This window comes from Phaethon lepturus, unplaced genomic scaffold, assembly GCF_000687285.1.
Source record: "Phaethon lepturus isolate BGI_N335 unplaced genomic scaffold, ASM68728v1 scaffold40779, whole genome shotgun sequence".
NCBI classification, from domain to species: domain Eukaryota; kingdom Metazoa; phylum Chordata; class Aves; order Phaethontiformes; family Phaethontidae; genus Phaethon; species Phaethon lepturus.
Window position 1 is genome coordinate 1 of NW_010562089.1, and position 11,205 is coordinate 11,205.

Sequence of the window (11,205 nt, forward strand, 5' to 3'; positions counted from 1 at the left end):
CACGCTTCCGCCGGCCGCCCCCCAGGAGCGGGGAGCAGCCGGAGGAGGTGCACCAGAAAACGCGGCCCACGCAAACATGCAGGGCCTCTCCGTGCGTTCCCCCTCACCCGCGCGAGTACGCCCCACGCAGGCGTACCCCCACCTCCTGCCCCCCCGACACCGGCCCCGCGGTGGGCAGAAACACGCCTCCTCCCTCCCCGAGGTACCTCCTAACAACCGGGCCGGGTATTTCTATAAACACACACGCAGAATACACGTACATACAGGCGTAGCACCAGCTACGTCCTTCGTCAAGTGGCGGAAGGCACCGACGGGCTGAAGGAGCTGAAGCCCTTGCCTAACGGCACTACAGCTCCGTCCTCTGCGCTCGCCAGTTAAGGGAAAAGCAGCTAAACGGCAGTTTACACCTGTAAACAAGGCCAGAACTAAGTTTCTATAAATAAATTACAGCATCTCAAACTTGGGAGTTTTGCGGTATGATCACCTTTCCTCTGGTTCAGAGTTCCATCGGCATTTTAGCAACTACACAAGGTACGTGAGAACAGTACAAGCCCCTCTCTCTTCCGAAGGGCTGGTGGTAGCCCTTCCACTTTCTCTCTTCCTTCCTTTCCTCCAGCTCTCTGCAGCTGCTGCCTTCTCCCCAGCCTCACTTCCCTCTCCACTGTCCTTGAGCAGTCATCATCTCTTGCCAAGTGGTGTTTCCAGTCTACAGGCAGCTCTAGCACATAGCAAAGAGATGAAGTAGGTTCATACAATCACCATGTTTATAACATGACATTATAGATGAGAAGGAACATTTTCTATTTGTGATGCACTTTTATTAGAAAAAAAAACCCCAACAACATTATGAAAAAGGCTGTATAACAAATATCCTCTCTGAAGTTGGTCAGAATTTTTCAAGTTGAAATCGGAATCTGAGGGTTAGTTTTCCCCCCCCAAAGGTCAGAGCAGTTTATCTGAGTCATAGTTTTTGTTCTTTTTTTATAACCAGAATGTCCATGTTCAGAAGTTTTTGCCAGCATCTGCATGAAATCCTATGACTGAATTTCATATCCCAAAGGATCAAGATCCTGGTCCAGAAGCATCAGAGAAGATTCCCTCAGCTTCTGTAGAAGCTTTCGGAGTTCTTCTTTTGAAAATACCTAATAAAAAAGGACGTAATTAAGTTATTTATTTGCAATGAATACCACTGATATCAAAGTAAATGGTTGTTAATTAAGTTGCTATTTTTTTAATATTTCCTTCTTTCTATTTAAGACAGTGTGAACACTAGACATTTCAGAATGGCATTCAGCAAAGGACTGGAAGCTAGCAGCAGTATCCAAAACCTGAAGGTAGTCTTAAGATAGCTTTGTCTCATAAATACTACAAAGATTACTGGTAAACAGGCAAATTGAATTTTCCAGTTACTGCTGGGAGAGGTCTTAAGCCAATCCAGGTGAGTGCATCACAGTATTTTTCTTAGCTTTGATGTTTCTTTTCAGATTTCTAAAGAGGGGGGGAGGAGTGTTGTGGGTTTTTTGTTTGTTTTTTTTTGAAGTGATAAAGTTTTTTTGTGTTGTTTTTCAGGCTTTTAGAGGGAGAGAAGGTTAGGTAAACCAAGTGTTCCAAAACAAAACCTGCTTATACAATGTTCTGAAACGTAATGGAAATAAAAAATCAGTTACAATTCTACAGTTCAACTTATTTCAATTCAATAGCCCCCATCCAAAAATTAGTAACTGCACTAATCAGAAGAACTACTTGTCAAAACATTGGCATCATCTTCAGCGTTTCAAAGTTAACTCTTTGATTCCTTAATTGAGCATGCAAGGAAACTTCTTTACTACTGCAGTGAATGGGAAGAGAGGAAGAAACTTATGATGTTAAGGAACATATGGCATCTTCCTCTCTATTTAGAAGCTTCTTCCACAGTCAACCCACAGATCTTTTAAATGGAAGCTAAGCTGTCTGCAGCTCTCAATAACTCACCGTATAAAGCTTATGTCGCTCAGAAGCGACCATGTCAGCCAGTCGTAGGCACTCCTGATACTGTCCAGTACTGTGTAACACTGTGTGCAGTAAAAAGCACATCATTGGCAGACACAGCTTTCGCAGCAAAACCATCTGCTGTGTTCGTTCAGGGTCATCCTCAGCATCCTTAGCATAGCGAAACAATGTGTTAGTATTATGAGCATTTACCTTTAAAAGGCAACTCAGCATAACCACATAATTAGCAGCGTCAGAGACAAAAAACTGGACTAACCAGCCTAGACTGGACTGCCAGATCCGATTTACATGGTAACTGAAGGGGAAGCAATCTGTAACTGGTCACGGCAAAGCCAGAGTAAATCATAACAAGAGTAAACAGAAGCACATCAAACTAGAACAGGTACAATTTGGCTTTGTGGTGTACGCCATGATACAAAAATTAATTTTACCTCTCTAACATCAACCATCCATCCTCCATCAACAAACAGCAACACGTTGTACATTTTCTCTTTCACATCAGCTGTAAGAGCATCCAAGAGGCCTTTCCAAATACCATAGTCCATCTGGCAAAGAAACAAAAAATAAACTACTGCAGAACATTATCATTTCCAAGGCTGTTTTAACACAGACTCTTCACCTAGCATGCAACAGCTAGTGCAGCTGTAATTCAAATGAGAATATTCAGCCAATTGCCAAAACCTAAAAACCTGCTGCTAACAGCTATTTCCATCCTTGCTTAATTCCTTGTCCAGAGAGTCAGACAGGTTGTTCAGAAGCAGTCGAAGCCACTAGAGGAAGATAATTTTAAACATCTTATTTTGCCATACTTATATAACAAATACTTGCATAAACTGAACACAGTGTATTCATACTGGCCAGACATGCAAAAAGAACTTTTGGCAAAACAAACAGAACTGCAGCATCTTTTAGAGAAGAAAATGTAACAAATGCAAGAATACAAGACAGCCTTCATCCTCCATTTCCAGGGAAGAGTTAATAGCAAAAGCGAGTACTCAGATTTATTAATAACAACCAATACATTGTAACAAATATTTACTCTTACAGTATACAGTATTATATGTAAAGCTGAGTCATACAAGAATAAAGCATGAGAATTTATTGTGCAGTGGCATTACTATTCTGTCTCATACTGCCTCTTTTCAACATAAAAATAGAATAATTCATAATTGAGTTCTTAAGCAACATGAATTAGCAGGTCTCTACTCTGTTTCATTAAACTAAGGATGCCTCCTAAGGAAGAACATAGATGTTTACAGTAAATAACAACTTGAACTTTTACCTACCTCGTACTTCTTTTCTTTATGTTCATGGGCCACTTTTTCAGTGAAACTTGCTTGCGGTAACAAAGAAGGCTTCTGCGGAGCCGCGTTCATGTGTTTAAACCATTCATTGAAGGTTTCGTGGGCTTCCTGGATTGCATTGGAAACAGTGTTTTGACATTTTTGGCTCGTTTATGTAACTACAAGAATGCCATTAAATGCACAAAACCCAAATGTTACTTTTGCGTATGAAAAGAACCTCACTCTTTTGTAAACTCTCAGCTATAGTACATCTAGGAATCAGAAGTTAAATCAAATGGACAAAGCTTAAAGTTTCACCACCAAGGCAAAGCCACCATTATTTCTAAGTAATAACTTGGAATACAGCATATTTGAAACTCACCAAATATGCCCGAATACATAAATGTTCCCTTATAGCATTGTCATCTTCAGCTGGAAGTGGAGTATCCATTCCCTGTTCTTCCCATTGGTTATATATTTCTGCTATAGAGTCTTGGGGAATCTTCACAAACACGTCTTTTGCAGCTTCATGTTTCTTGGATGCTATGAGAATGTGAACTGAGTATCAACAGCTTTGTAATTTCCATGCTTTATTTTTATCAACTGACAAAGCCATGCTTTTTAATAGACTAGATTCAAAGTTATATCAAATGCAGTGCCAAGAGCCAATGAGAACAAAACCAGTATTTAAAAAGTCTACAATATTTGTGAAGTTTAGTACCCAAGAACTTCCTCATGATTGCATTGCTTTGCTTAAGTGCTTCTGCCCGCTGTGCAGGATCAAATACGAGCCAGTCAATTACATCTATTTTCAGCTGATCCACCTGTAAAAACCAACATATAGGTTCATTAACATTTCCAGCATACAGCTGATGTTGGACACAACAAATCTGATCAATGAAATACACAAGTTTCTAGTGATCCTTGGATAGCTTTACGACATACTAACAAGGATCGCTTTATTCACAACTTTAGTATCAAAAGCTTAGAAAACAATCTCTGCAACCTAGAATCATTCAAAAATCCATTTCTAAGCACTTCCAAGATACTCAGACCAATGGATGAGCACCAGATCTCAAAATTTTTTATGGATTACCATGCATCTTCCTCAAACTTTACTATGAATATGCCATACAAACACGGTTTATGGAGCCCTCACTACAGTCTTCAGGGGTGCCATCAGCTTGCAACCACAGTTTTCCAACTCTTGCAGTACATAAGCTACCCATTTGGCTTAGAGAACTTAAACTTAGTGCTGAATAGCAAAAGAAGTGCCACAAGTTTGCAAAGTAGTGCAAACAGTTGCTTTCTGAACAGTACTTTGAATGCCTCACTGTCACTAAAGTACTGAGTTAGATTCAACCAACACTCAAGAGTGATGAGGAGGAAACTGTCAGTAAAGACAATGGCTGTTGTAGCTACAATATGTCACATGAGCGTGTAAAAAGGTATATGTGAGACTCAAAGTATTAATCCTCATAATTCCTAGAAGCTACAATAATATCCTACTCTCAGCTGCAACATATTTTGTTATAGTCATTTGATGGGCTTTATCTTTACTTGTTTGCATACAGACATGCTGCTGAGCAACACACACTACAGCCCAGAAGGGCAAGGAGATGCAGAAACAGAAGTTATGAATTCATGCAATTCAACTCCTCACTTGATCACATGGAAAGGGCATTTCCCTCACAGGCTTTTTGAAGGCAATCTCCATCATTGTTGAAAGAGAAATATGGATGATATATGCTAAAAGACTCCATAGTTGATTGCAAACTCGAGTATCTGTCCTACAAAGTACACTCACCTCCGTCGTGCCTGTATCTAACATATGGTCATGGTGACTGAATTCACCAGCATCCTTCTTGCGGATGTTCTCAACAACAGTTTTTGTTATGGTTGCCACATCCAGGCCTAGGTTAAGAAAGAACCATGTAACAGCGATCATGAATTCAAACTTGCCACTAAATGAATTTCAGATTCCAGTTGTTAATCTATTCCTGACTACTAGTAATTCTTATCAGGCTGTTCACACTCAGGCTAAATTATAAATTCACATTGTCAGAGTAAATTATAAGCTTCTGAGATACACGATTTATTGCAGGTATTTTAGAAGAATGGTATTTTGAGAGAACAGAGAACATCAAACATGGGAAAAAGAATGACAGCTAACGAGTTTTTCAGTCTGTGCTGGGGACCAGCATATAGATATATTTGCTAAGACCACTGATTCCTACAATTCTGACAGCAAGACTATGATTTGACAGGAATGTACCAGGAAAAGCTCAGAACAGTTCTTTTACAGATGCTGAAGCAGGATGTTTTATTTTTATTTTTGAAACCTTAGCCAAGTTTTTAAAAGAAAATTTCTAAAAAATGATTGAAGAAAAGTTAGACACTGAATTCTGCAATAAATCTATTTCTTCATGAATTCTGGGTGGCACAGAGGCATTGTCAAAAAATGGACAGTGTACTGCTTCACTGTAGTCCCTTTTTTTTGATGCATAGGCCTGGAAGGAAGCTTACCATTAATGCCAGCAACTCATCACAGCTAAGAAAGAGCACTATAAATAGGACAAAAACTTAAGATATTCATAACCTTCCTAGATCCACAAACAGGTATGTATTTTTATAATTAGTTTCCTGAAATAATACAACCATGTCAAGCTTCAGAGCATATATTTGAGACAGGCAGCTGGCATCTACTTCCTGCTGTGTTTGGACACAATTCAGAAGCAAAAGTGATACTTATTTAATTCAGAAAAAGAATTGCAATTCCAGGTTAGTTGAAAAACCACAACATACCTACTTGAAGAAGTGATCAGCAAATTAGTTTTATTTAACTGAAAAATGAAGAGACACGGGAAAGAAACAGTATCATCTGCATAGCTAGGTCTTGCATTAAAAAATACTGAAAGACAAAATAACCCAGGATATAAAATAATAATTCGAATATCAGCATCTCTCACCTGCATCTTTTGCTAATTCAAGGCAGTGGTGGCGTTGTTCACTTTCAGTAACATCTTCGAGAAATAAAGCATACTGAGCAACAGCTAGCTCTGGGGGCAAGTGGCTAACATAAAATGCTATTAAATCTGTGTGCTTCTCAGATATCATCCGCTGCAGAATAAGAAGCAAATATTTAGAAAAACATACGATACTCCTCTGTGTAAACACGTGTGTTTACACTTAATATAAAAACATAAATGTGTAATAAATTTCTGATTTAGGAAGATTCCACTTCTGAGCTTCTAAACAATGATCAGTAAAACTGCCTCTTATTTAAGCACTGCTGACAGAAACTCTGCATATTAGGCAAGCTTCCATGTATCTCTTGAGAAGGGTGCATTAACTGCATCATAGCTCTTTCCATCCTGTAACTTTAAGTCTCCTTTTCTTCCTCCTTTACATCTAAATTACAGCAGAGAAATATATTTTTGAAAGCTTACCTGAATGTAGGTCTTTAGGACTTCAACAGAAACTTCCTCCTTATTGCAAACAAATATAAATTCAATTGTAAATTAGAAATTGTGGCAAAAAAAAAAAAAGGAAGATACTTTACAGGCTACTACCATTACACAGACACAAGGTTATTTGCTTATCCTTGCTTCAGTAATCTACACACTCCAACAGGCTCAGCTGGAAGAACTGTTTCTCTCAGAGAATGATTACAAAAAATATGTATTCTGATTCAAAGATTTAGTGTTCCAAGGATTTTCTTTTTCAGCAACTGGGTAATATAGTTTTTGGTCTAACTGGAAAGTTACTTTTGAAATTGTTTTTCAAATCTTTCCATTTTACCGTCTTTTTTTTTATTAGAAGTAAAACGTCAGGTGAACAGATGACTATTGCAGTGCAACATGCATTGTTGTATTATAGGTAATTCTAATGTTCCTATGTACAGGGTATAAATATCATCTAGCTCATCTGTAATAACCTATATTAACCAGCCAAAGCATAGTCCAAGCACCTGAGACTGCTTTAGCTAAGACTCAAGTGTTTGTTACTGTGAAGAACTATCATTTTAGTTTTATATGTGTAGATGAAATTAGAGATCTTCATCTAAGCATATACCTATATGAATTGTACCCAAACATCAAATAAGGAACATCATAAAAGCTTTGCATAACTTCCTCTTCCCTCTGTCTATTGAGGGTTCATCAAGTAATCTTCCAGTAAATCCACCTATTCCAAAATCGTAGAGGCAGTCATCAACAGTTACTCACAATCCCACAATAGAATTTATGTAGGAAATTGCACCTTTTTTGTCCCCTCTGTTAAACATATGCTAATGACTAGTTCTACGATACTTTAGCCTAAAGACCTATTAAATTTTGAGTCTAGCTAAAAAATATGTACATATACACACACACAGAGGTTCCTCTTAATTAGCTAAATGTTAACTGACTTCAAAATAAATTTCAACAAGAGAATGAAGCAATGATTACAGGCATGAAAAAACATAATAACTCAGAGCTGTATTTAAATCATCTAATAAAAACACACATTGGTCTTCTGCCGAAATATGTTACATTCAGAAACTTATTTGAAACATAAATGTTTCCACATTTTAAAGTAATAGAAAAGGAGAGCTTCGAATTACTTGTGATTGCCTCAGAAAAGAGTAATTGCAGCTGTGTGACCCATCTGTATATTTAGCATAAATAGGCTAGGTAGCTAGTAGGCTACACTTAGTATATATTTTGAGAAAATATGAAAGTTTCAGCTAGTACTAATTACCTCAAGCAAAAATATTTATGAGTTTACAGCAACAGGTACAATTCCAAGGACTGTGTATAAGATCAGGTTATATTCAAAGCATCTTTGCTACTATGAATAAGCCTAATATTGAAGTTTGAGTCAGGTCCTTCTCAATAAAGGGCTTATGAGTAGAATCCATCATCCTAAAAAAATATTTTTCAAGCTGAACTGGAGGGGAGGAAGATGCTCTTTTCTAATTCTGACTGTTGCATTTAAGCTCTAAGATCAACAAATATACTACTTAAGCATGCAGCTCCTCATTAGCCTGGTAGTAATTTACCATCATTGTATGTAGTTTATGTATTTACACACAAGCATTTCTACTTCAAAGACTAACTATTGCTATGACAGCAAACCAAATACAAGTGAACTTACTTTAGTCTGCAGACCCAAAGTGCGGAAAAACAGAATAAGATGTGTCATGAAACGAAGGAGGTGCCCTGGGAGCACACTTCTCTCTTTGGAAAGCCACCTGCTGAATTCTTCCATCAAACCTATAGCCACCAAGGAAATGTTGGTATTAGCCACATCACGGGGAAAAAAAAACACTTAAGAAATATATCAAAATTATGTGTTTATTCAACAAATCTAATTTAACCTCAAAAGCCCAACAAAACAGAACAGCAACAGTTTTGGAGAGATTTAGCTTTTTGGCTTAAATATCTGCTGTATGCATTTTGTAATTTCGCAGCAAAAGTTATAGCAATATTCTTACACATATTGTGACACATTCACATGATTTTTTTGAAAACTACCTTGTATGTCAAACTGCAAAAAGTCCCTACAGTTCTTCATTAAAGCAGCAGCTTAGCTTTAAGGTGGAGTTTGCCTACTTGTGTGCTTCTAAAATCCATTCACATACAAGTTTCTGGAAAGGTCACTAGAAATAACATAGTTGACATTTAAAAATCACTTGGAGAAAAGCTCACCATCTACATCTCCCAGTATAATGAATTTCTGAATCACGTGATAGTGTTCTTGATTCTCCTCTATAACCCTCTGGGGAGAGAAAAAGAAAGTTTAAACTTTGAATAAAATCTTATAGCTTAATGTATAAAGAAAGCAAACTTAAAAAGAAAAAAGAAGTGTTTTTTTTTTTCAAAGGGTATTCTGCATAAAGAGCAGGAGAAAAGGCGTTTGCTATCTCAACATCAAATTACAAGAATATTGACAAACTGAAAGAAAGAACCAGAATATAGATCTGTGGAGTTAATACTTTCATGGAAGAGACCCAAGACTGAGGGCTTTTTACTCTGAAGAGGAGAATAAATAACAATGTTACAGAGAATAGATTCTACAAAGTCACAGAAGAAGCAACAATGTGTATAAAGCCTTAAAGAAAAAGTATGCGAAACTTACTTGAGGAGGAAGAGATTTTTTTTTGGTAGAGGAATTAATGCATGAAATTATGAGTCTTATGAGGAGCGGCTGAGGGAACTGGGGTTGTTCAGCCTGGAGTAAAGGAGACTCGGGAGACCTTATCACTCTCTACTACCTGAAAGGAGGTTGTAGCAAGGTGGGTGTGGGTCTCTTCTGCCAAGTAACAAGCAATAAGACAAGAAGAAACGGCCTCAAGTTGTGCCAGGGGAGGTTTAGATTGGATATTAGGAAAAATTTATTCACCGGAAGTGTTGTCAAGCACTGGGACAGGCTGCCCAGGGAAGTGGTGGAGTCACCATCCCTGGAGGTATTTAAAAGACGTGTAGACATGGGGCTTAGGGACATGGTTTAGTGGTGGACTTGGCAGTGCTAGGTTAATGGTTGGACTTGATGATCTTAAGGGTCTTTTCCATCCTAAATGATTCTATGAAATACAGTTCAAATATACCTGTAAAGTTGCCGTATGGTGAGGATTGCTCTAGAAAAGTAGCTGGGTGTATCTGTGGCTGACTGCATTGATCCGTAAGCTGTCTTTCAACATGTCTTTGTCTTAGCAATATGATAAATGCTACTATTCCCATCAAATAAAAGTAAGCGTAGTTTCAATTTAATCGTTACAAAATTAACATATAAGTTATATATTCCATCTTAAATGAAATAAGTATCCTGGGTGTTAAAAGTAACGAAGAAACACAGCCTGTTCAAGCAAATATGCTTTTAAATTTTGAAAGGCTTGTTTTAAAATATGCACACAAACCTCCTATAAAGAAAACTGAAACCTCCTATAAAGAAAACAGCATGTAATCAATATTTGCACATTTTATCAAAGTGTTAAATAGGTGATTTACTCTGTCTGCTTTCTATGTCTGACAACACTTGACAGTCAGCTATTCTTTAACACACCCAGCTAGCTTGGCAAAGACATGGGGCAAGACAAAATCTGTATCTTTTTCATCATTAAAAAGCGGCAGCATATAGAAAAACCTGTCTGAATTCAGAAAGTACAGATTACAGAGGTAGAACACCTAAAAAAATCAGTCACTGGGCCTATTTGAGCATTTTCTTAAAACAGCGTAGTAGAAGTAGAACCTAGTGAATAATTAAAAATGGTAAACAGTGAGGAGAAACATTGTAATTAATATGTACCTTTTTGTCTGTTGCCTGAAGTTCTTCAAAAACTTTTTCTGAAGTCCAGCTTCAAAGTAGGAGAGAAAAGGCAAAAAATGTTACCTTGAATATTCTAAACAGATCATACTGGATTCTTTGACTGAGCATAGGGCCATAATTTTACTTAAAACTTACTTTGTTTCTAAATAATCTCTAGGGAGCTCTTCCACCTCCTCTGCAGTTATTACTGAGGCTCGTATTTCCTGCTCAACAAGAGTGTCCACCATGACCCTGAAATATGCCCAAACAGTGTCTTCCCAGGTATCGCAAACTGGAAGAAGCTACATATGAAAAAAAAACAGAGCAAAAATTATCAAGAGACTGAGAACTACCACAATCTGAGCAGAGCAAGTGTAATTTAGGATCAGCTTTCTGGGCACCAAAGCAGACTAATAACCATCTTGAACAGCAGCCTTTCCTTCATCAAAGCAGGACACAAAAAACCCTTTCACTGAATAATGCTCTAGTTCCTTGATTATTTTATATTAAAGGTAGTCAATAGAAACCGTCCTATCCTCCTTCCAGAGGCAGCATCACTCTGACACCACTGCTGCTCTTGGGTACCACCTCAGAAAACCAATCCAGATGAAGAATATCCACTATTCTGCCTGATCATTTTTCAGCA

At 37.8% G+C, this 11,205-nt stretch overlaps 1 protein-coding gene across 1 annotated transcript; it reads right to left on the reverse strand.

Moving 5' to 3' along the window:
* Positions 1 to 968: 968 nt before the first annotated feature.
* Positions 969 to 10,861, reverse strand: NUP107 (nucleoporin 107kDa). The gene is made up of 13 exons (XM_010294171.1): positions 10,716 to 10,861; positions 10,560 to 10,608; positions 8,963 to 9,032; positions 8,409 to 8,527; positions 6,722 to 6,760; positions 6,242 to 6,392; positions 5,080 to 5,186; positions 3,994 to 4,096; positions 3,655 to 3,815; positions 3,276 to 3,401; positions 2,421 to 2,534; positions 1,972 to 2,139; positions 969 to 1,142 (listed from the first exon to the last, which is right to left on the reverse strand). Exons 1-13 carry the CDS (start codon positions 10,805 to 10,807, stop codon positions 1,035 to 1,037), a joined length of 1,407 nt encoding a protein of 468 aa, XP_010292473.1. The 5' UTR covers positions 10,808 to 10,861; the 3' UTR covers positions 969 to 1,034.
* Between the last annotated feature and the right edge of the window lie 344 nt (positions 10,862 to 11,205).